General features: G+C 40.6%; 1 protein-coding gene across 3 annotated transcripts in view; it reads left to right on the forward strand.

Moving 5' to 3' along the window:
* The window catches only part of FMNL3 (formin like 3), a 112,261-nt gene that overhangs the window by 64,629 nt on the left and 26,415 nt on the right, over positions 1-21,217 (forward strand). For 2 of the 3 annotated variants that reach the window (XM_032209396.1, XM_032209397.1), the window contains exons 5-12: positions 5,820-5,903; positions 9,738-9,890; positions 11,864-11,972; positions 13,926-14,002; positions 17,534-17,627; positions 19,224-19,298; positions 20,361-20,471; positions 20,973-21,122. In XM_032209396.1, the coding sequence (XP_032065287.1) occupies positions 5,820-5,903; positions 9,738-9,890; positions 11,864-11,972; positions 13,926-14,002; positions 17,534-17,627; positions 19,224-19,298; positions 20,361-20,471; positions 20,973-21,122 (853 nt within the window). The remainder of the gene's footprint in view (positions 1-5,819; positions 5,904-9,737; positions 9,891-11,863; positions 11,973-13,925; positions 14,003-17,533; positions 17,628-19,223; positions 19,299-20,360; positions 20,472-20,972; positions 21,123-21,217) is intronic. The other variant, XM_032209398.1, reaches the window with a different exon arrangement.

Here is a 21,217-nt window from a genome sequence, read left to right on the forward strand (position 1 = left end):
GTATGTGTACATATGTGTGTGTGTGTAAGGGAAAAAGAACACTAGAAGCTCCTTAAAAATAAACACATCTTTTTCCATAGCCTTAGAAACTGCTAGAGGTGTGATTCAGCCATATTATCCTCAGCTCTACTTTGAAAGGTAGAATTGGGCTGAAAGACAATAACTGACACAAAGCCATTCAGACAAAATGGGAAGTTGAATTTGGAATTTTCTGATCTTAATCTAAGACTTTAACCTCTTCAGTTCACTCCAACTGCCTCTTTAAGCAGCATACCAATTCTATTTAAAAGCTACTAATTTTATTTAATGGGATGGAAAAATTGCCATGCAGTCTATAATACGAACAATGAAAATTGAAAGTATTGTATCAATCAGCCCTTTATAAAAAAATCTAGTTTGGACTCTTCTGCTAGAACTGTCCTGGATTAGAAAGCTAGGTGTGCTATTATTTATCAGAGTGTTTTTTCTCCCAGCCACCTGGGAAAAAAAGCATAGTATTCTCCCCCAAAGCACCAGAATGTTATTAACAAATAATTTTCTGGCATCAAATGATATTCTTTTCCTTCTGCTAATCATAGCACTGGTCAAAGTGAAAGTATATATGGAGACCGCTGAAAATATAAAAAGTTGGTTAAGAGTTTACCATGTTGAAGCAAGCAGTCTCTCCTCTATTTTCATAGTAGATAAGAATTATTTCAGCAATTAGGAAAGATATTATAAATGTCAACTTTCAGTTGTTGTTGTTGCTGTTTTTATTAGCAACAATGAAGATTCAGGTTGTATAATGATGACAACTGTAATTGTTTTTGCTATGTGACATGAAAAATGGCAAAGTGTTGTATAAGTATTTATTGAAACAATATTTCACTCTCTGATTACCCTTTACAAGAATGAGGAAAAAAAATATATGTGCAGATTTTACTGAAAATCAATACATGTAAATCTTTTCTGCTTCATAATAGTGAATCATGGAAGCTATTTATGGGACGGCTGTTATACTGAGAACCAAACATTATAATGAGAAGACATGAATAGCTCGCCAACATCTCCTTCTGCAAGACAAAACTCAGAAATTTATGTTGTCAGTCAATAAGCTTCAGTTTTTATATTGGATGTTTCCTTCCCATCCACCAGTTATTTCCTTTATGTACCTATTTTGATGTTTGCCAAGGTTTTTATACGTTTATATAATCTGCTTGTTGAGCTGGGTGACAGGTGTGCTTGCTCCCATCTGGATAAAGGAAGTGACTGGGAGTGAACTGGGTGCAAACTAAACTGGAAATTACCCATAATAATTTTCCAACCTTTTCTGGTCTTAGTCTACAAAATTAGAATTGAACATGTGTGTCAAGGAAAACCTGGTTTCATTGCGGTGATGAAGTTGTCAGTGAGGCTTACCAATGTAGAACAAATATCATGCCATCATGATATTGTTGACTACAATTTCCATCATTCCCAGCTATTACTTTTTGCCATTCCTGGTGATTATCAAAAGCATATATTTGTAATAGGCAGTTAGCTGCAGAACTCAACATTTCTGGGGGTGGAATCAGGGATAATTTGGTACAGAAGGCTTAGCTTTGTTTTGTTTTTTAAAGGAACAACCATGATAAGAATATAATTTGGAACGTGTCCCTGACTTGGAAATAGGAGAATTTTTGGCAGAGACTTTAGAAGGATGTGATTGAGATGGGGGGAAAGGGTTGGATATCGGGGAAATAGGTTCTCACTCTCTGGGGGAGAAGGAAGCACACAAGGACATAAGACAATCCTTACTTATGTATGCAATCTTGGAGGGTAACCTGCTTCTTGTAGACAATCTTCAAGTGCTACAAATAATCCACATGTCCTTGATAAAAATTTCCTCTATCTTTCTAAAGCTTTCTTTTGCTTTCATGTAAACATCAGGCATATCTATTCAGATTTCTTTTTTAAAAAAAATTGTAAAAGAGTTGTCAGAGTCTGAAATATCTTACCTAATTCAGTTTTCTAAGCTACTAAATTTTACAGTTTTAATTCTAACGACTTTTGTGGATCTCATCCCATGTTTACAGGGCATGTGTAAGTGCACTAATGTGCCTATTGTCCCTGTCAAGTGTTAGTTTTTTTTCATTTTGTTTGTTCCAAAGTTGTAATTTTTGTTTAACAAACAAACAAACAAATAATTTTAGAGGCGAAAAGTGGTGCCATAATGTAACCCAGCAGGGATCTGCCCAAAATTTCTCACGCCTGCCTTCCTTCCTTCCTTCCTTCCTTCCTTCCTTCCTTCCTTCCTTCCTTCCTTCCTTCCTTCCTTCCTTTCTCCCAACCTCCCTGGGCCACTGATTTGAATCTCTGGAGAAACAGTATATTTTCTCTATAGGCAACTGCGTTTCATTTCTCTGTTTCTCTGCTCTTAATACAGATGGGGCTGAAATGTTGTTGGTATTGCTGATATTTCTGGTAGAAGCAGTCTTTGGGACTTTCCTAAACCCAGTTTTCATGACGTACATAAATGAATACTGGTGCATGCAGGGGCTCGCTCACATCTGTGCCTTGTCTCCCACATGCTCTTGAGGATGTATTCCTTCCAATGAAGGCATAAAACGACTGTGCACTGTCAAAGGGCTTGGTGGATCTATTTTACTGTTTGTTGTAATTGACAATGACGCTCCAGGTCAGAGACTGAGAAACATTTGGTGTAAATCCTTGGGATACCCATATGCATAACATGTGCTTTGCCAATCAGCTGTAGTTGAATAGGCACGGCAGCAGATGCATTTGTAAAGAAGCCTCTCTGCAAGCACACCCTAAAAAAATAATAATTGTGTGGCTTCCTCTTCTGTTAGGAACTCACACACCCGCTTATAATTCCTCTTCCTTACCTGACTACAGGATGGGATTTGCCTTAGAGAGCCTTTGCTCCTTCCTCCACATCCTTTAGCCTTCAACAAATGCATTGAAGACTCTAAATTAGTAGTGCAGCCACTGAAATCAGACAGGAAACACACTGGGGTTGGAGGCTGAAGTTCAGACAGGCAGGAAATGGGCGGGTGGAGAGGGAGGGAGGGAGGGAGGGAGAGAGAGAGGGAGAGAGAGAGAGAGGGAGAGAGAGAGAGAGAGAGAGAGAGAGAGAGAGAGAGAGAGAGAGAGAGAGAGAGAGAGAGAGAGAGAGAGAGTGAGTGAGTTTCAGGGTCCCGATGATTAATGGTCAAAATTGCAGTCAGCCAAAGCTGCTTCAGGAAATAACAGCACATACTGAAACCACGAGCTGCAGGCATTCTCTCTCTTGTGATGTGCAGTTCTTGTTCCTGAGTTGGCACATCTCCACGTACACATTCACAGCTTTGTTTGGTGCTGCCCAACAAGTACAGTTTGATTCTTTGCCTACAGATTTGTCAGATTCGCTTCCCGTGCCATTTTCCCTCCTTGCATCAAAGACTCCAGGAGGGGGAGGGATCTCCAGCAGATGTCTTGGAACCTAAGCAAACACTCCCTTCCCTGCTATGGAAAGATAAAGCCTTACCAGTTACAGTATTTTGTTTACAACAACTAGGGGCTACCACAATCTCCCTGAACACACATTGGGTGGGCCATAGTTGCTGATTTCCTTCTAAATTTATCATGTTCTTCTGTCTTCTCTGAACCCTGTCCAGTTTATATACATCAGTCCAAAACTCCAGACTTGACATAGTCCTAAAAATAAGCTGAGTTTGAGTGGTTATTTGAGAATGAGAACTGTTGATGTCTGATGTCTAGGCTGGAGATAGGCATTCACTTAAATGTAGTCTTTCAGAGGGAATTTCCCATTGAGAATGGACATCCCATTGGAGCGTATTTGTTTTCCATGCACAATTCCAGTTATAATTCTATGAATCTTCAAGTGTGGGCTTCATTGAATAGGCTGCCCTCCCAGACTGTTGTCATTTATGTGAGTTTTCAAGTATCTCAATTAGGGGTTGCTAAACATTTTGCCATCATACCTCCCTTTATTGTAATCTTAATATTCATACCTCCCCTAAAAATCCAAATAACGGAATGAACAATTAAATAATATAATGGGAAATGCGGATTGATTATAACAATATACAACTAAAAGCTGTTTCATCCCTCCCCTGAACTCAGCCTGTACCACCTCCCTGAAGACGATATACCCAGGGGTGGGCTTCAAAAATTTTAGCAATGGGTTCTATGCCTGGTTGCTGGGTGGGTGTGGTCATGGTGAGCATAGTCTAGTTGGCCTCCTGCACCATGGGGGGGGGGGGTTTCGCCTTCCCCAGGCTCCAGAGGCTTTCCTTGAGCTTTTTTGGAGGGTGAAAACTGCCTCCTCTGGGCTCTGGAGGCCCTTCTGAAACTTCCGGGAGGCCTGTTTCCCCCCCCCACCCCCCAAAAAAACCTCCATGTGGGCCCTGCACTTACCTCGCATCCAAAACGGACTGAATAGAGACTCCTGGGAGGGGAGGGGTGAGGTGGGAGAGGTGGGGTGTAATGGGTGGGGCCAGCCAGAGGTGGGATTTGGAGGTTCTCCAAACCAGCCATAACATTAGCTATGGGTTCTCCCGAACCCAGGCGAACCTAAAGCAGCTCACCCCTGGATATACCTCATAGTTTTGGAAACCCTGCTTTAAGTACTAATTCAGCACTTTGCAGGAGACGGTGAATTTGATTTTTGTGTAAGATTCTATATGCCCAAAGTATCCATCTAATTCAGGGGTCCCAAGTCCCCAAACTGTGGCCTATTACTGGGCCAGAAGTGGGCTGCCTGAAGTGGGGGGCAAGCATGAGCCTGCATGAGCAGTGGGCAAGCGCATATGTGCACGCATCATTCATGTAAGCGGCAAGCGTGTGTGCCCACCGCTCACACAAATGGAGCTGTGCACACGTACATGCTTGCCCATTGCTTACAAGGAACCATCCCATCTCCCTCCCCCGTCCCCAAAGCTGGAAAAGTTGGGGAATGCTAGTCTAATTTATAACTAATTAATATCTTGCCTTTTTAGGCAAAATCCATCCTGAAATCTTAATATAAAACAAGATTAGGTATAATCAAGAGTAAGCAGTGGTTATAAAAATATAGAAACAGAAGAACCAACAAGAAGGAGGAAGAGGATAGGATCAGTTTTAGCCAAAATATTACATTTTTCAGTGTGCATATAAACTTGGGTTCTCATTCCTGAGAGTTGCAGTTACTTGAATTGCCACAATCAAATGGATGAAACGGCAGTGTGAACCTGTGAAATAAAGACACTGAGAAGAAGAAAAGAGGAGAAAATTACATTAGGTAGAAGGCATCATTCAATGAAATACTGAAGCTCTGACTGGATGGTGGAGAATGGAAGGATTTATACTCCTTGCAGAGAGTATAATTCTGGTCATTTGCATTCTTTTAACGAGTCATTAAGGTCACCTGGAGATTTATCTGTGGCATCAAGGTCACCTGAGTGGTGAGAATGGGTGTGGAGCCTTCTTTGAACTGTTGAAAAGACTGTTGTAGATTGGAGATAGATTATGTCTATGTTCCTCCCCCTCTGTTGAGAGAGGGATGTTCAATTTTGACATAGATGGCCTCTTTAACCCCTCTTTGAAACCAGAAATGCAGGGGGGGAGGGGAAGCACCTTTGGAATTTTCTTTACACACTATTTGAAAGTATAAAGAGGCAATCCTCCATCAGCTGGAAATCCTGGAAATTGTTGTCTTATTAGGTTGAGGACAACTGATTGGAAGGATAAACCTTAAAAAGTGCCCCGGTTTCACTTTGAAGACGGTCAGTAAGTCACATCAGAAAACATCTGGAATAATAACATTTTGGAGACATTTTTTTCTTATTGTTTCTTTGCAGATGGGTGCGTGAATTTCTCAACGATGAAAACAAAGGCCTGGATGTGCTGGTGGACTACCTCTCATTCGCTCAATGTGCAGTGATGTAAGTCATTGTGTTATTGTCGAGATGCCCTGGTTCTTCTTCCTTCTTCACAATATTCCCTTCCTATGTAGATATTTCATGTTGGTATCATATACATTCTTAAGAGTGCCAGTTATAAGAAGACATCATGAGGTTTACATATCGAGTGGATGGTGACATTTTGGTTTTATATGTGGGGCCCTTAATCTCATTCAGATTCCCAGACAGAGAAGAATTTACATGTTGTTTTCATCACTTTCCGTGCCAGGCTTTCTTTTCCTTATGGAGGTCTCCCTAGCCGCCACTTTCACATTGTAGTTTGCATTAGAGGTAGGGGTGAAATGCTATCGGTTTGGGCCGGTTCACCCAAACCGGTAGTAAAAAAATGCTAAAAAAAAGTTTTTAAAAAAGTTCCGATGATTGCATGGCACAGCTGAACATTGGAACTTTTCTTTTACTTCTAAAAGTATTTTTTTACTATCCATTCAGGCGAATAGTTAGTAAAAATGCTTTAAAAAAGTTTTTTAAAAATTCCGACAATCAGCTGTGCAACAATCAGCTGTGCTGCGTGATTTATATTCCCTAAAAAGCAGGAAACCCTGCTTTCTAGCTAATGTAAATCATGCGGCACAGCAGTTGTCCATCTGTCCGTCCCCCTGTTGTTCTACTTACCTTTGCAGACTCAGAAAAAGCTTCTTAGAGCCTGCGGTGCGCATGCGCGAAGTGAAGCAAGCAGAGTTCAGAGCATTTCACCCCTGATTAGAGAGGTACTTACGAGAAAAAATGTGCTGGCTGCTTGGCATGTATGTCTTGGTAGACTAACAACATAAATAAAAATGACAGGTGCATATTAATGAGAATTAGCTAATTGTCTGGCATTTCATTAGTTAATTACATTATAATTAATACGGTACATTCCACTTTTCTGAACTGAAACTGGAAATATTAGCCAAAAGTGCAGCAAGTGAAAGATATTGTTGTCTACCTTTCTTTTTGTTGCTTCAAAAAAAGTATCTGGAGTTCTATTAAATGCATGATCCACACAGGACGTCCTAGATGTAGGACAATATGTGGCTCTGAGGCTTAATTTCAAGGCTTATGTAAATCTTTCCTTCTTCCGTCTGCTGCTTGGTTGAGAGACAAGAGAATATAAGAAAGATGGCTTTAAAAGGGGTTTGGAGAGATGCTTTGCTGTTACAATAATAAACGGCAAATTGCTTTGATCCCACTGTTCATGAAGCCTCCAACAGATGGCCTAAACTGGTCCCCAGAGTCCTCAAGAATTAGTTGGAAAGGCCATAAAATTCCATTTTGCAATAATATTTAGGTAACATGAAAAGAAAGACCAAAGGATATCAAAACAAGAGGAAAGAAATTCCTGGCAATTGTTTTGAGGAACACTCCAGAGACCTAACCGGCTCTGTTCTTGCTTCTGTTGGGACACTTTCACCTTGAATTTGCCCAAATGTCTTTGCTAGTGAAGTCCCAAGGGCTCAGCAGACAAGAGAGCTAATGGTATGTACGTGTAGCGTATCTCTTTATCAGGTATGGGGGAGCATGAGGCAATCTGCAAAGATGCCAATTTCTATCCAAACTAGTTCTGACTGGAAGGTGAATTTTCTTGAAGTTGTCTCCTTATCCTCATAAATTCTTATCCTGATCTTTCTGCCTTGACAGCTTGCTTATTTCATCCCCCCACTAATTATCCCATTCTCAGGAAGCAGAGATCTTGGAGTGAATTATTTTAAACAATCCAAAAAATATAAAACAGGGAGTAGCCCAAGCCAGACTAAAACAGTATTAAAACAGCATTAAAACAGCAGCAACACGGCTAACAGGAGAAATTCAGGGTAACTTCTAAGTTTGTTATTTTTGATACTAGATGAGTTTATCAGCTCATGTTACTGGGCTTTTCATAGTGATGGCTTTCTTATTTGCTTTCTTTCTATCTGTCTGAATCTGTATGCAAACACACACACACAAAATACAATTACAATGCATTAAATCTATTTTCTTTTTCAATATTTTATTAATATTATTACCAAAAAATTAAAGGAAAAACAAAGGAAAAAGGTAGGAAAAAAAGAAGAAAGCATAGTATTATGGTTTTAGCCCTTTTTCTATCGAATTGCCATCTTATTCTTTCCCTGTCCTTTTCAACCCTTTTTAATGCCTTAATCCATAAATCATACAATAAATTTCTTATCCAAGTGAGGAATGCTAACCCACAGAGTAGGTTTGAAAAATTTTTGAAATCCACCATTGCTTCAATGCCAGAGTTCCTGAGCCAACATGACTGGAGGAGGAATTCTGGGAGTTGAAGTACAGAAGTCTTAAAGTTGTCTAGTTTGAACACCCCTGGGTTTTTTTCTAAAGGGTTAGGGGTGCAAGGGTCTTGTAACTTGACAGCTTTAAGACTTGCATTCTTCAAATGCCAGAATTTCTGAGCCAACATTTTGGTTGCTAAATGCCAAGCCACTCCCTCTTGGTCACATGGCCGGCAAGCCACTCCCACCTGGTCACAAGGCCAGCAAGCCACTCCCACAAAGTAGGCCACACCTACAGAAGATGTTCTAAAAAATTTTGAAACCCACCACTGATGCCCATAGTATAAATCATTTTAGAAATATAAATAGAACTAAGATAGTCACATATTATATGCTTGAAAAAGCTCTTGTGACAAAAGCAGATTTCATGACAGAGAATGGTATGAGCAAGTATAGTTTGACCTAGTCCTAAATAGATATTTTGGCGGGGCCCTGACTAAGGACAAAACCTCAAATATTGGGAGGCATCAAAGGTAAGTGAAAAGCCCTTTTTTCAGAAATTGACTGTTTTTCTTCCAATTCTCCAGTATCTTCATTTTTGAAATTGTTGATCTAGCCAAAAAAATAAAAAGTAGATAGCTGAAACTTGCATTCTTAGCTCTTCCATTCTTGAAATATAAAAGAATTGAGCAGATCTAATTGAACACACCATTGTGTGCAAGTAGCTTATATTTGGATTTGAATTGTACTATAAAGGTGTGATTTAGGGGGATTATTGAACTTCATCAAAATACAAGGCTTTACCAGAGCTGCTCTATGCGAAAGCCCTAAAGTGAGAGTGCTGTAACTGTAGAAAAAGACAGAAATCTAGAAAGGATTTGTAGATCTCAACACTCAGAAATAGTCTGAGACAAGAGGATTTTTCATATAACTTCATCCCAGGTTGTTTAGAACTCCAAAGTTCATTTTTTTGATCTTTTAAATAGACCAGGAGCCAGTATTGGCTTATTGCTGTTCACAGATTTAAAGAACATAATAAAAATGACTTACGAAAATGCATCCAACTGGGAAAACTATTCCTTCCTTTAACAAAGCTTCAGCTGCTCCAGAAATCTATTATAAAACAGTAACTCCATCCAGAATTCAGCACAAATGGAACCAGCTGTTACCAAGATATATGCCTGAAATCAAGCTATTTAGTTGTATCCTAATGCAAACACCTTAGTCTATGAAGGACAACTGACTGCAGGCACAAGGTGACGCCAAAAAAGACTGTATTTAATACAAATTCACCCCACTCCCACCCCATGGTGTGGAATATACTTACTGTTGCTTCTGTATTGGTGTAACCATATTGTAAAATTGCCCTAGGAATTTCTGTGTGCAGCAGTGATTTTTGTATGCTGAGATTTTACTTACTGAGTGGACATTTGATTGTCCATTCACACCTTGTTATGTTCCATGTTGCTGACTTGTGGCTTGCAGAAACACTCATCCTTTGGGGAATCCAGAGCTTGACTCCTCTGTGCCAGCTTTTGCCCTAAAGCTTCCCTGTGTGTATGGTGTATGTTCCCTGTCTGCCCTCCAGGTTTGATTTTGAGGGTCTGGAAAATAGCGAGGATGGAGCTCTAGAGAAGCTGAAATCTTGGAGTAGGTCCATAGAGGATCTGCAGCACCCCAGCACCCTGTCTGCTCCCTACGCCAACAGTCTTGCTCGCTCTGCGCGCCAGTCTGCTCTCCGGTATGTACCTCTCTGTCTTGCCGCCAACCTCCAGTATGTTATCCTATTCAGCGGTGCTACATACAGTAATAAACCTGCCCTGCTTTCTGCCCTCCAGGGGATGCCGTGTGCTGATTTCTTCTTCCCACTCCCACTCTTCCCCCTTGATGTTCCTCTGTGGGTAGCTGGCCAGGTCTCCTCTCTGCTCCAGGCCTTGTCCTTTGCCCTGCTCTGTTTGCCTGTCTTTGCTGGGTCTCCTGTTCTCTCTCTTTTTTCTGTCCTTATTACCTTGGTAAGTATTCTTGAATTGGGTGCCATGTGCAGCATACCGTGATGTACATCTCAGGCCGGATACTGGCCTATGTGCATGCAGATATGTGTGGGCATGTGGACAAGAGCCCCTGTAGTAGTAGTCCAGGGGTTGGCAACTTTAAACACTCAAAGAGCCACAAAGTCCTAACCGGAAACTCCCCATTCAATTTTGAAGCCAACCAGAAGTCCAGTTCTCTCACCATAGAATCTCCTCTAGCGGCATCCTTTTTCTTCTCCCCGTCCTAACTGAAAGCCCTATCAATTGTGGAGCCGACTGGCAACAGGGAGCCACAGCAGAGGGATGAAAGAGACACATGCGGCTCTAGAGCCACAGGTTGCTGACCCCTGTAGTAGTTCATGGCAGACCTTTTTGGCTGGAAGGCAAGTGGGTAGTTTAACCTGTGCCTGAAAGCCAACTTGCTCAGGCTAAAAAAGCCCAAAGTAAATCAGCTGCTTTTATAAGATCATGGGAGTTTATTCTTGCTTGAAGGGGCAGCTAAAAAAGCAGAGTCCAGCCATCTGCTGTGATGGCACTGGTACCCTCAGAGAGAATAGGTAAACTGTTGCTACAATGATAAAATGCAGGATAGGCAAATAGATGCTGTCCAAACATTTTGGTTTTCAACTCTCATCTATCCCAACAAAGCATGATGAGCAAGGGATTGTGGGGACCATAATTCAAAATATATGGTAGGCATTAGAATGCCCTATTGGATAATAACCCTACTAGCTGTGAAAGGTCCAGTGTCTTCCTGAAATTCAGTCAAGACTACAGATTGGATCATTTTCCTTTACAAGAAGAGAAAGGAATAGAATTGAATATTTGAGGAGAAAACATAGAATTTATCATGATAACTTCTGCAGATGTCCTCTCTTAGCTGAACATTCTTGTCTAGCGATGACATCTGAAGCTTTCAATTTAGTTTCTCTCTGCTGCCCAGATGTTTAGGTTACATGCCACATTTTTGAGAACTAACTAATTTTTCTATTCCTGGTGGAATAGAAAATTATCTATTATTTTCTTCCAAATTTGGATCATTTTCCATGAACAAAAATCTTATTTGTTCTCTTGGTTTTTTTAAAAAAATATTATAATCACTTAGCTGAATTGCTTTGGTTTGGGTTTTTCCTGATTTGGGCTGATTAAAAAAAAATCATGTGCCTTCATCTTGCTAAAGTAACATTTTGGGATGTTTTAGGGTTTTTTTTCTCCCCCTAATAGAAACTGATAATAATAATAATAATAATAATAATAATAATAATAATAGGGAAATAAAGCATGGGGGAAATTCCCTGAATGGTTTAAAGTTCCTTCGGAGAAAAGAAAAAATTCCCTCCCGTTTATTTAATTTCCCTCATTGCCCCAAACTTCTCTGTTTACCAAGATCTGCAAAATAGGAAAAGAGGGGATAGCTGCAGGATGCCTTCTATCTGGCAATTCTAGGATCCTTCGGTCTTCAGAACAGTTGCTATCAGATTGCAGGGAAGGTATGAGGCCACCCAGCCTTTTCTGTTCCAAAAGGAAAACATACATCTTGGGGAAATCTCCTGACAGAAGCCGGTGGTTCTAATTTCAGTGTTCCTTCTTAGCTGTGGCTGTGACCTCATCCTTGGCAAGTGACAGCATTCTTCTGGCGAGGTTACTGGTCTTGCTAAATGTAGGGCTCTCTTCTCTTGGCCAGATACACCACCCTTCCCAGCAGAAAAGCTCTGAAGAACTCACGGCTGGTGAGCCAGAAAGATGATGTGCACGTGTGCATCTTGTGTTTGCGAGCCATCATGAACTATCAGGTATCGCTGGCTTTGAGCTGGGATAGGGGTGGTCTTGGGGGGGGGTCAGTGTTTCTCAACCTTGGCGACTTTAAGTCCTGGCTGGGGGATTCTGGGAGTTGAAGTTCACAGGACTTAAAGTCGCCAAGGTTGAGAAACACTGGGGGGGCGGGTGCTTGGCTGTGGTGAATTTTTGGGAAAATTTGACTTTGCTGCCTTAGAATCAATAGTTTTAAATGTGTATGCGTTTTATTACATTTATAATTTGGCTTTGCCTCAGGAGAACTTTTGGCTCAAACACTTGAGAGATTTTGGGGGGGCAGGAAGAGAAAACAGGTTGGGAATTCAGTCCTATTGTTACTTCTGCTGGCACAGCGCCTCCTGATGGTTGTTTTTTCTTCTCCCCAAGCTTTCCCCCCACTTAACCTGGGTTGGGTTTGGCTCTCCAGGCAATGTAGCATCCTCTAATGCTATGATGGCGAACCTATGACACACGTGCCACAAGTGGCAGGCGGAGCCATTTGTCAGGGCATATGAGGCATTGCCCTTTCAGCTGGCCAGTGCGCATGCGTGTGCTGGCCAATTGACTTCAGCCTTCTTTTGAGGCCATTTTTCACCCTCCGGAGGCTTTCCTGAAGCTTCCGGAGTGCGAAAAACCAGTCCTATGGGCAAACTGGAGGTTCAGGAAGCCTCCTGAAGGCCCCTGAAGGCTCCGGAGGTTGAAAATCGGCCCTATGGACAAACCGGAAGTCACCATTCCCGAACTTCCGGGTTCCCTGGAGGTCCGTTTTTCGCCCTCTGAAGGCTTCAGGGAAGCTCCTGAGGCCTTTGGAGGGTGTCCGGTAGGGAGGGGGAGGGGGGAAGTCTGTTTTCACCCTCCCCAGGCTCCTAGAAAGCCTCTGGAGCCTGGGGAGGGCAAAAAACCTGCAACAAAAGCAGTTGCTGGTCACAGCAAAAGTGGGCGGCTGGTCGCGCGCGCATGCACGCGCAGGCGGTGGTCACGTGCATAGCATTATGGGTGTGGCACGCCAGCGCATGATCTCCCTGTGCTTCCCCGTCTTTTGGTACGGGAGCCAAAACAGTTTCGCCATCACTGCTCTAATGTCAGTACCAACAAAGAATTTCACTTAACTATGCCTTAAATGTTCCCTTCTGTCTAAATAATTTACTTGAAAACGGAGTGTCAGAAGATGGGGAACACCACCACTAAATAGTGTATTTTCAAAGAGATAGGTGGGGTTGATATGACTACACTTTGTTAAATTAATATCCTTTTCTTTTTCTTTTACTTCTCCCTCCCTATTATCCGAGTATTCTGTATGATAATTTGTAGCTATCTAACTATGCGTCAGATTTATGTGTAACGAAGCTCTGCTATATGTGACATTTTGAAGGACTTAATAATTTGTTTATTTACATAAAATGATTTTTTTTTAAAAACCAACCATATATGCCTGCCTACTCATTGCAACATCCCTTTTCAAGATAATTAACTTAATGCAGAGTACAGAAATATATTAATTTAAAAGAAGCCAAAAATAATAGTAATAATGTCAAGAGGGGCAAAAAAGGAAACTGTTTATATCTACTTTACGTAAACAGCTTTCTATGTATTTCTCCATACCTTTTTATTGTTGTAAACCATCCTTGTTTCCAACAGATTTGCACAGTGCTTCATATACTGTTGTCTGTTGTTTACATTTCTCACTTCTCTCTTTCTTTAACCACCTCTCTTTATAGACACTACATGTCTATAGAGATTCTGAGTCATGCAGGTCATGGCTGTCCCAAAGGTACTTTTTCAAAAGGCAACTGTTTTTCCTTGAAGATGTTTTGCTTCTCATCCAAGAAGCTTCTTCAGTTCTGACATTCAGATATATGTAGATATATGTGTTACATTTTAAATAAGGCTATTTGTTTAGTTGACTGTTTCTTATAATTTCTAATATTTATATACATTTCTTTCCCTTCCAGTATGGATTCAATTTGGTCATGTCACATCCTCACGCTGTTAATGAGATTGCTCTCAGTTTGAACAATAAAAACCCCAGGTAAGACAACTTTATACGTAATGAGCCTCATGAAAATGAAGATTGTCATTTAATTTTTGAAATGGTGTACTAAGGCTTATATGGTGCGATTTATATGAACTATATTAATATTGAAAAATGAGAAAAATTAATGAAATAATTAAGATTATTTCATTAATTTTGTGTTTCTGATATCATGGGAATCACGGAAATACAAGTTTTCTGATAAGTTTAGAAAGCACGATCTTAAAAACTCTACTAGAAGTACAGTCTTCTGGGTTGTTTTTAAAAAAAGGCAAATAAGTGTTTTCTAAACCAGTTGAATGTGACTTAGAAGTGTTGTATCCCATAGTGTGAGGCCAAACAAATCTTTCTTTTGACTTACTATTCCTGCTAACAGGCAGAGTGAGCAGGTTTGTGAAATATCACAATCATTTGCAATACCTTCATAGCAGGAGTAACAGTATGATGAATTTTTCCTTTTCAGCAGTGTTACATTTTTCAAGCTGCCTTCAACTCTGAAAAAATTAAACAATAGTGTAATGTGGCCTATCTCCAGCTAGTAAATCTGATTTCAAACACATGTTAATTTGTAAAACAGATGTGCCTTTGTTTTGCAGTATGTCACTATTGTTTGGTCTTTCTGAAAGCTCTGTATACATCTAGAAATACTGCCTAGCTGTGTTGTTAATGAAATTAATTGGTTACCTAATCTCTCCAGCAAAGTTACTTGATCGTATCTTAAATCAATTCAGCAATATTCTTTAACACTTGGCATTAAAGGATGGTTGGATGTACATATGGAGAACAGCAGGCATGTGAGCAAGTCGTGTCTTTGGCATCTTTTGATATGTTCTATAAAATAATATTTATGATGATAATCATAACTATAGTTTCTCTACAGCTCAGGATCTTTTTTCTTTCTTTCTGCATAGATGACACAATTTTGTATCTTGTAATTAATTCCTCTCTTGATCCTTAGAAATTAAAGCATGTTACGGGACTGGTTTATTTGTTGGGGCCCCCTCCCCCCAAACACTTCTACCCATCCCATTAGATCTGGTATGAGACATGGTTCCTGCCACTTAAGGAATGTCATCTTGGGAACCCAGGAAATGAGCTTTTTCTGTCATGGTACCAAGCTCAGGTGGGCTGCTGGGAGTTCGTAGGGGTTCGGGAAAACCTCTAACTAAGATTCTGTGCAGTTCAGAGAACCCCAAAATCCCACTCTTGGCTGGCACACCCCTCCCTCCCAGGAGTTCCCACATGACCCATTTTGGGTGCAGGTAAGTGCAGGGCAGAGGCTTGGGGAGGGTGAAAAACAGGCTTACCGGAAGTTTGAGAAAGCCGGAAAGGGACCCGTTTCTGGCATCCAGAGCTTGGGAGGCTGTTTTCATCCTCCCAGAAGCTCAAGAAAAGCCTCTGGAGCCCGGGGAGGGCAATCTCCCCATCCCTTGCCGTGGTGTAGGAGGCTGACTAGTCCACATCCACTATGGCCACGCCCATCCAGCAACCAGGCAGAGAAACCCTTGCTAAAAATTTTGAAACCCACCCCTGGCACTCACTCTTTGGAACATCCTCCTTCCAGAGATTGGATGGCGCTGACTCTGCTGACCTTTCACAAGGGCCTGAAGACATGACTGTGTGCCCAGGCATGGGAACCAGTTTATCAGAGTCCATGTGATGTGGTTATTTTAATGGCTGTTTATTGGTTTTTACCTTGGTTGACAATTACTTATTTTATTTTGTTGTTGGTTTTATTTTCTAACTGTTCTTAATCATCCAAAGTCATCATAGTGACTGATAGGGTAGCCATATATATACATTGTAGGGGGAAAAAGCAAATTTAAAAAGTCATCTGGCAGATCTGTTTTTTCCATTTATTAATTTAAAATCACAATCTCCTGATTTGGGAGAATGTAACCAGGTAGCAATTATGCACTTCATTCCAACGAAGTTGGGGTTTTTTTCCCTAATAAAAGAGGTCTAGCTAACTAATTCACTGGACGCCACTGAATACACCATAATAGTCTTCCTTGTAAGAAATCAGACTTCTAGTATCTATAGCTAAGTATTTTCTACCCTATCTGGCCTTGGCTTCCCCAGGTTTCAAAAAGAATTCTTTCCTATCCCTACTTAGATATGCAAAGAACTGAATATGGGTAGGGTTTGATTTTTCTTTGCACTGTAAAACATGAGCTGTACTTCAGTTTGTATATCTAGTATATACTATGATGCTTATAGGAATGTAGCTACTAGGCTTTTTTCAGATATATTGGGGAAAACGCTTAATTCATTGATGGAACATGTAGTTTACATATAAAAAGTCCTCTCTATACAGCTCATGATCTGAAACTTTTAAGGGGAAAGCCAGACCCTCAGTTACATGGAGTAATGATCAGATTTAATGTATGGTGACATATCTTTTGATTTTAAAGAACAGCCTCAACAATGACATAATTGCAAATGAGGAAGGGATTTTTTTTTTTTAAGGAACTATCAAATGCTGAGCAACAGATGGAGTCTACCTTCGTGTTGCAATATTCCTAGCACCAATAACCAAAGCTGACAGGAAGGGCCTAATTAGTTCCACATTAGGGTTACTGCTGTGTGTATGGTCAGAATAAAAATACAGAGAGTCCTCGACTTATAACAGTTCATTAAGTGACCATTCAAAGTTACAATCGCACTGAAAAAAAGTTGTTGACCATTTTTCACATTTTCACAATTGCAGCATCGCCATAGTTGTGTGATTAAAATTGGCAACTGATTCATATTTATGACTGTTCCGGTGTCCTGCGGTGAGGTGATCACTTTTCTGACTTTCTTACAAACAAAGTCAATGGAGAAGTCAGATACATTTAACAACCATGATACTAACTTAACAACTTCAGTGATTCACTTAACAATGGTGGCAAGAAAGATTGTAAAATGAGGCAAAATTCACTTAACAAATGTTTTGCTTAGCAACAGAAATGTTAGATTCAGTTGTGGTTGTAAGTCGAGGACTACCTGTACTACTCTTCAGATTAACCTTCCTATCTTCCTTCCTTCCTTCCTTCCTTCCTTCCTTCCTTCCTTCCTTCCTTCCTTCCTTCCTTCCTTCCTTCCCTTTTTCCTTATTTTATTGAAACTTTTACCCCCCAAAAATGAAAACAAATTAATAAAGAGTAAAAGCCATTAAGGAAGGGGGAAAAAAGAATCAAATAGAAAGAAGAATCTTTCAATTTTACTTGCAGCAAATATAAGCACAATTACAAAGTTATCTCTTACACTATGTTTACAAGACAAAACTCACTCTTTCTATTCTCTTTTTTTTGTAACTATCGAAACCAGTAATCATAAGTGCATTTTTCTGTTTTATGCAAAAAGTCTGTTACGGGTTTCCAGTCAACCATAAATGAGGATATTGGTTTTTCTCTAATCAAAGAGGTTAATTTAACCATCTCCACATTCTGTCATTCTCACCAACTGTTTCTCCATTGTGGGTTCCATGAGGTTTTTTTTTCTAGTTGCTTGCCCATCAGTTTTGTCTCTCCTTTCTCTCCCCAGGACAAAAGCCCTGGTATTAGAACTGCTGGCAGCTGTGTGTCTTGTCCGCGGCGGCCATGAGATCATTTTAGCTGCCTTTGAGAACTTCAAGGAGGTGAGGTTGTTTTTATTATTTATTTAAAAAGATAAGTATCAAACTCTGAAGATCCAGGGGATTGTGGGTTTTGAAGTCCAATGCATCTGGAACATTACATTGTGGAAGGGTAGGCAAATATAAGGAAGCAGATGGAAATGATGATCAGATGGAAATCTTTGGTCACAATCCAGAGATAGGTGCAAATAGGGAGGAAGAAAAAATAGAGAACAACTGATGTGATGGATAGTGACCATTAACTTTCTTTATTTTACCAAATGAGGACTCAAGTCAAATCTACTCAAGTATCTAATATTACTTTGGGCAGAGTTTTTGATCAATGCAGTCTGCCCTGTCTTTTGGGTATTGCCTTGAGTCTCTGAGCAGAAATAAGTAGATAACACAAACCTGAATCCATGATTTGGCCAGGCCTGCATGCCACCTTATTTTGTTTATATACTCACACACCTGCTGCTACTCACTTTCAGTCAAGATCTCCTCTGGATAACTTTCTGAAGTGTCTCATTTTCAGAAGTTCAAGTCCGTGACTCTTAGCCGCAGGATCTTTTCATCAGTAGCTTCTCAAAGAGCCTGACATCTTTCTGAAAATACCTTCTCTCTCTTGTTGTGCGTTCTTTGAACGACTCCTGAAGGATTTTTATATGGATTGTGTGTTTATTAGATGTTTCATTTGGCTGTCAATCAGTGGTGGGATGCAACCGGTTTAACAATTGGTTCGGTGAGTGCGTGCTTTGCATGCGTGTACAGCATTAAAAAAACAACCTTTTTAGGCTTCAAAACGTACCTTCTATGTCAGGGCCTGTGAGTAAAACAGCCGATGCAGGGCAATCAGTTGTGTCATGCGAATCAGCTGAGTTAAAAAACAGGGAAATATAGGACAGGAAAGCGCAGGGGCAGGTGGGCAGGGCCAAATGCTCACCAGAACTACCGGTTCACCCAAACCCGTCCAAAACAGCTGAATCCCACCCCTGCTGTCCAACCTCTCAAAACATTCAGAAGCTTGATCTAATAAAGAAAAGGCTAAAATGAATAAAGCCTGAAGTGATTAAAGGGAAACCAGCAGGCCCTCAAGATGCAACTTCAAAGATAAGCAGCATACCTGTGTTTCTGTGGAGATCATTCAAACCCAGTACTTGCCCTCCTGTACCAACCGCTGATAACAAAACACTCTTTCTCTGGGTATGTGACCAGAGAAAGAAATTACGCTGGGAATGTGCATGAAAGTAACCACTGCACAGCTATGTGGAGGAGCACTTATGGAAAGGTATCAGCATCAACGGAATAATAGCAATAGCAATAGCAGTGGACTTATATACCGCTTCATAGGCCTTTCAGGCCTCTCTAAGCGGTTTACAGAGAGTCAGCATATTGCCCCCAACAATCTGGGTCCTCATTTTACCCACCTCGGAAGGATGGAAGGCTGAGTCAACCCTGAGCCGGTGAGATTTGAACCGCTGAACTGCTGATCTAGCAGTAGCCTGCAGTGCTGCATTTAACCACTGCGCCACCTTGGCTCTTATGAATGAAATGTGTTTAGCAGACTCATCAGGACTGCAACTTGTTTATGATCGGGGCGTGTTTTTTTTTCCCCCTTAGGTATGCAAAGAGCAGCATCGCTTTGAGAAATTGATGGAATATTTCCGTAATGAGGATAGCAATATTGACTTCATGGTAGGTAGTTTAAAAAAAAGTGTTAGGAAAAAATATATGCAAGAACACATTTGCTTTGGAATTGTGTATGCCAGCTGCTCATTTGGCCAAATGATGAGAGGAAACAAGTGACAGACTGGATGTGCATTTTTTTTTCTTGATAATCAATATAGGTGGTCCTTGACTTGCAATCATTCATTTAGCGGCTGCAAAAGTGACTTATAACTGGTCCTCTCACTTACAATGTTGCAGTATTTCCCCTCACATGATCATGATTCTGGCAACAATCTGGGTCCTCATTTTAACTGACCTCAGAAGAATGGAAGGCTGAGTCAACCTTGAGCGGGTCAAGATTGAACTGCTGGCAGTGGGCAGAATTAGCCTGCAATTAATGTACAATGGTTGCAGTATCCTGCAGTCACGTGATCACCATTTGTGACTTCCCAAGTAAAGTCAATGGGGAAGGTTGCATATTGTGGTCACATGATGTCTCACTTAATGAACCCACATCTTAATGATAAACTTTCTGATCCCTGTTGTGGTTGTAAGTTGAGGACTAACTGTATTCCATGGATAATGTAGGACTTCTGCTGTCCCCAACTATGCTTACCTTGCTATCATGGATTCACTCATGCAAGAGACCATAAGTCAATGGTGGAGCATATGGATTCAGAAAGTCATTAGTCATTTTAGGCAAGATTGGGAAAGGCTTCTACATAAAATCTATCAGTGAAAATATAGTATAGTGAGAAGTCTTTATCAACCCAAGGAATAATTTACTCCAAGGAATCTCTAAAGAACACGGATTAGATGGTCTCAGTGAATGAAGCCTGAAACTTCCTCCTCCTCTTCCACTTTCTCCAGCATTAGATTAACCCATGGTTCTCTGCATGGAGGAAGAGAATATATGCATGGAAGGATGGTGGGACTTGGCTAGATGGAAATTATATTCTATAGCGTGTGTTGCATTTTAAAAATTAAGTTCTTTTCAGGTTTTTTTTTTTAAGAGTTCTAGAAGCTAAAGGGGAATAAATAACTGAATTTATGTGTCACAATTCCAACTGCCTTTTCTCTCTTTTATAGGTAGCCTGTATGCAATTCATCAACATTGTGGTCCATTCAGTAGAAGACATGAACTTCCGAGTGCACTTACAATATGAGTTCACCAAGCTGGGTTTGGAAGAGTTCTTACAGGTAACATTTTGTCCCATCACAAAGTAAACCTCAAGTGGTATTAAAATTTGACAAGGTGAAATCTATTTCCCACATATAAGACTAGTGTTTGGAGAAAGATAATTAGGCCCAACAAAATTAGACCTATCACTTATATTGTGTGGTGGTTTTTTTTTTACCCCACTATTTTTACATATTGTTCAAGACATCTACACAAGAGACTCATTTGATGGTTGCACAATGTTTGCTTCAAGCAACCTTGCCTGGTTCTAGATGGAGGGCTCTTAACTTTAACTCATATATTGTGGCTTAAATTTATGTGGCAAATGAAAATATGGGAAATGTCTCAAAGCTCATCAAATGACTGCAAAGTAGAGATGGAATATGTCTCTAGGATGCGCCTTTGAGGAAGTCTTGAGTAGCTCAGAGGGGCTCTATTTTGGCCTTGCTGGAGACCTGGTGACATCCAGGAGAACATCTAGGAGCCTCTACCCCATAAAACTATTTCCTTCTCTCCAACAGAAGTCAAGACACACAGAAAGTGAAAAGCTGCAAGTGCAAATTCAGGCCTACCTGGACAATGTGTTTGATGTAGGTGGGTTGTTAGAAGATGCTGAGACCAAGAATGTGGCTTTGGAGAAAGTAGAAGAACTGGAAGAGCACTTATCACATGTAAGTGTACAGCTTTTTCTTCAGCATAGAAAAGCCTTATTGGATGGGCAGCTAATCCTGGAACCCATTTTGCCTATGGGGACTACATAGGCTAG

Source organism: Thamnophis elegans, chromosome 2 (genome assembly GCF_009769535.1).
Source record: "Thamnophis elegans isolate rThaEle1 chromosome 2, rThaEle1.pri, whole genome shotgun sequence".
In the NCBI taxonomy this organism is placed as follows: Eukaryota; Metazoa; Chordata; class Lepidosauria; order Squamata; family Colubridae; genus Thamnophis; species Thamnophis elegans.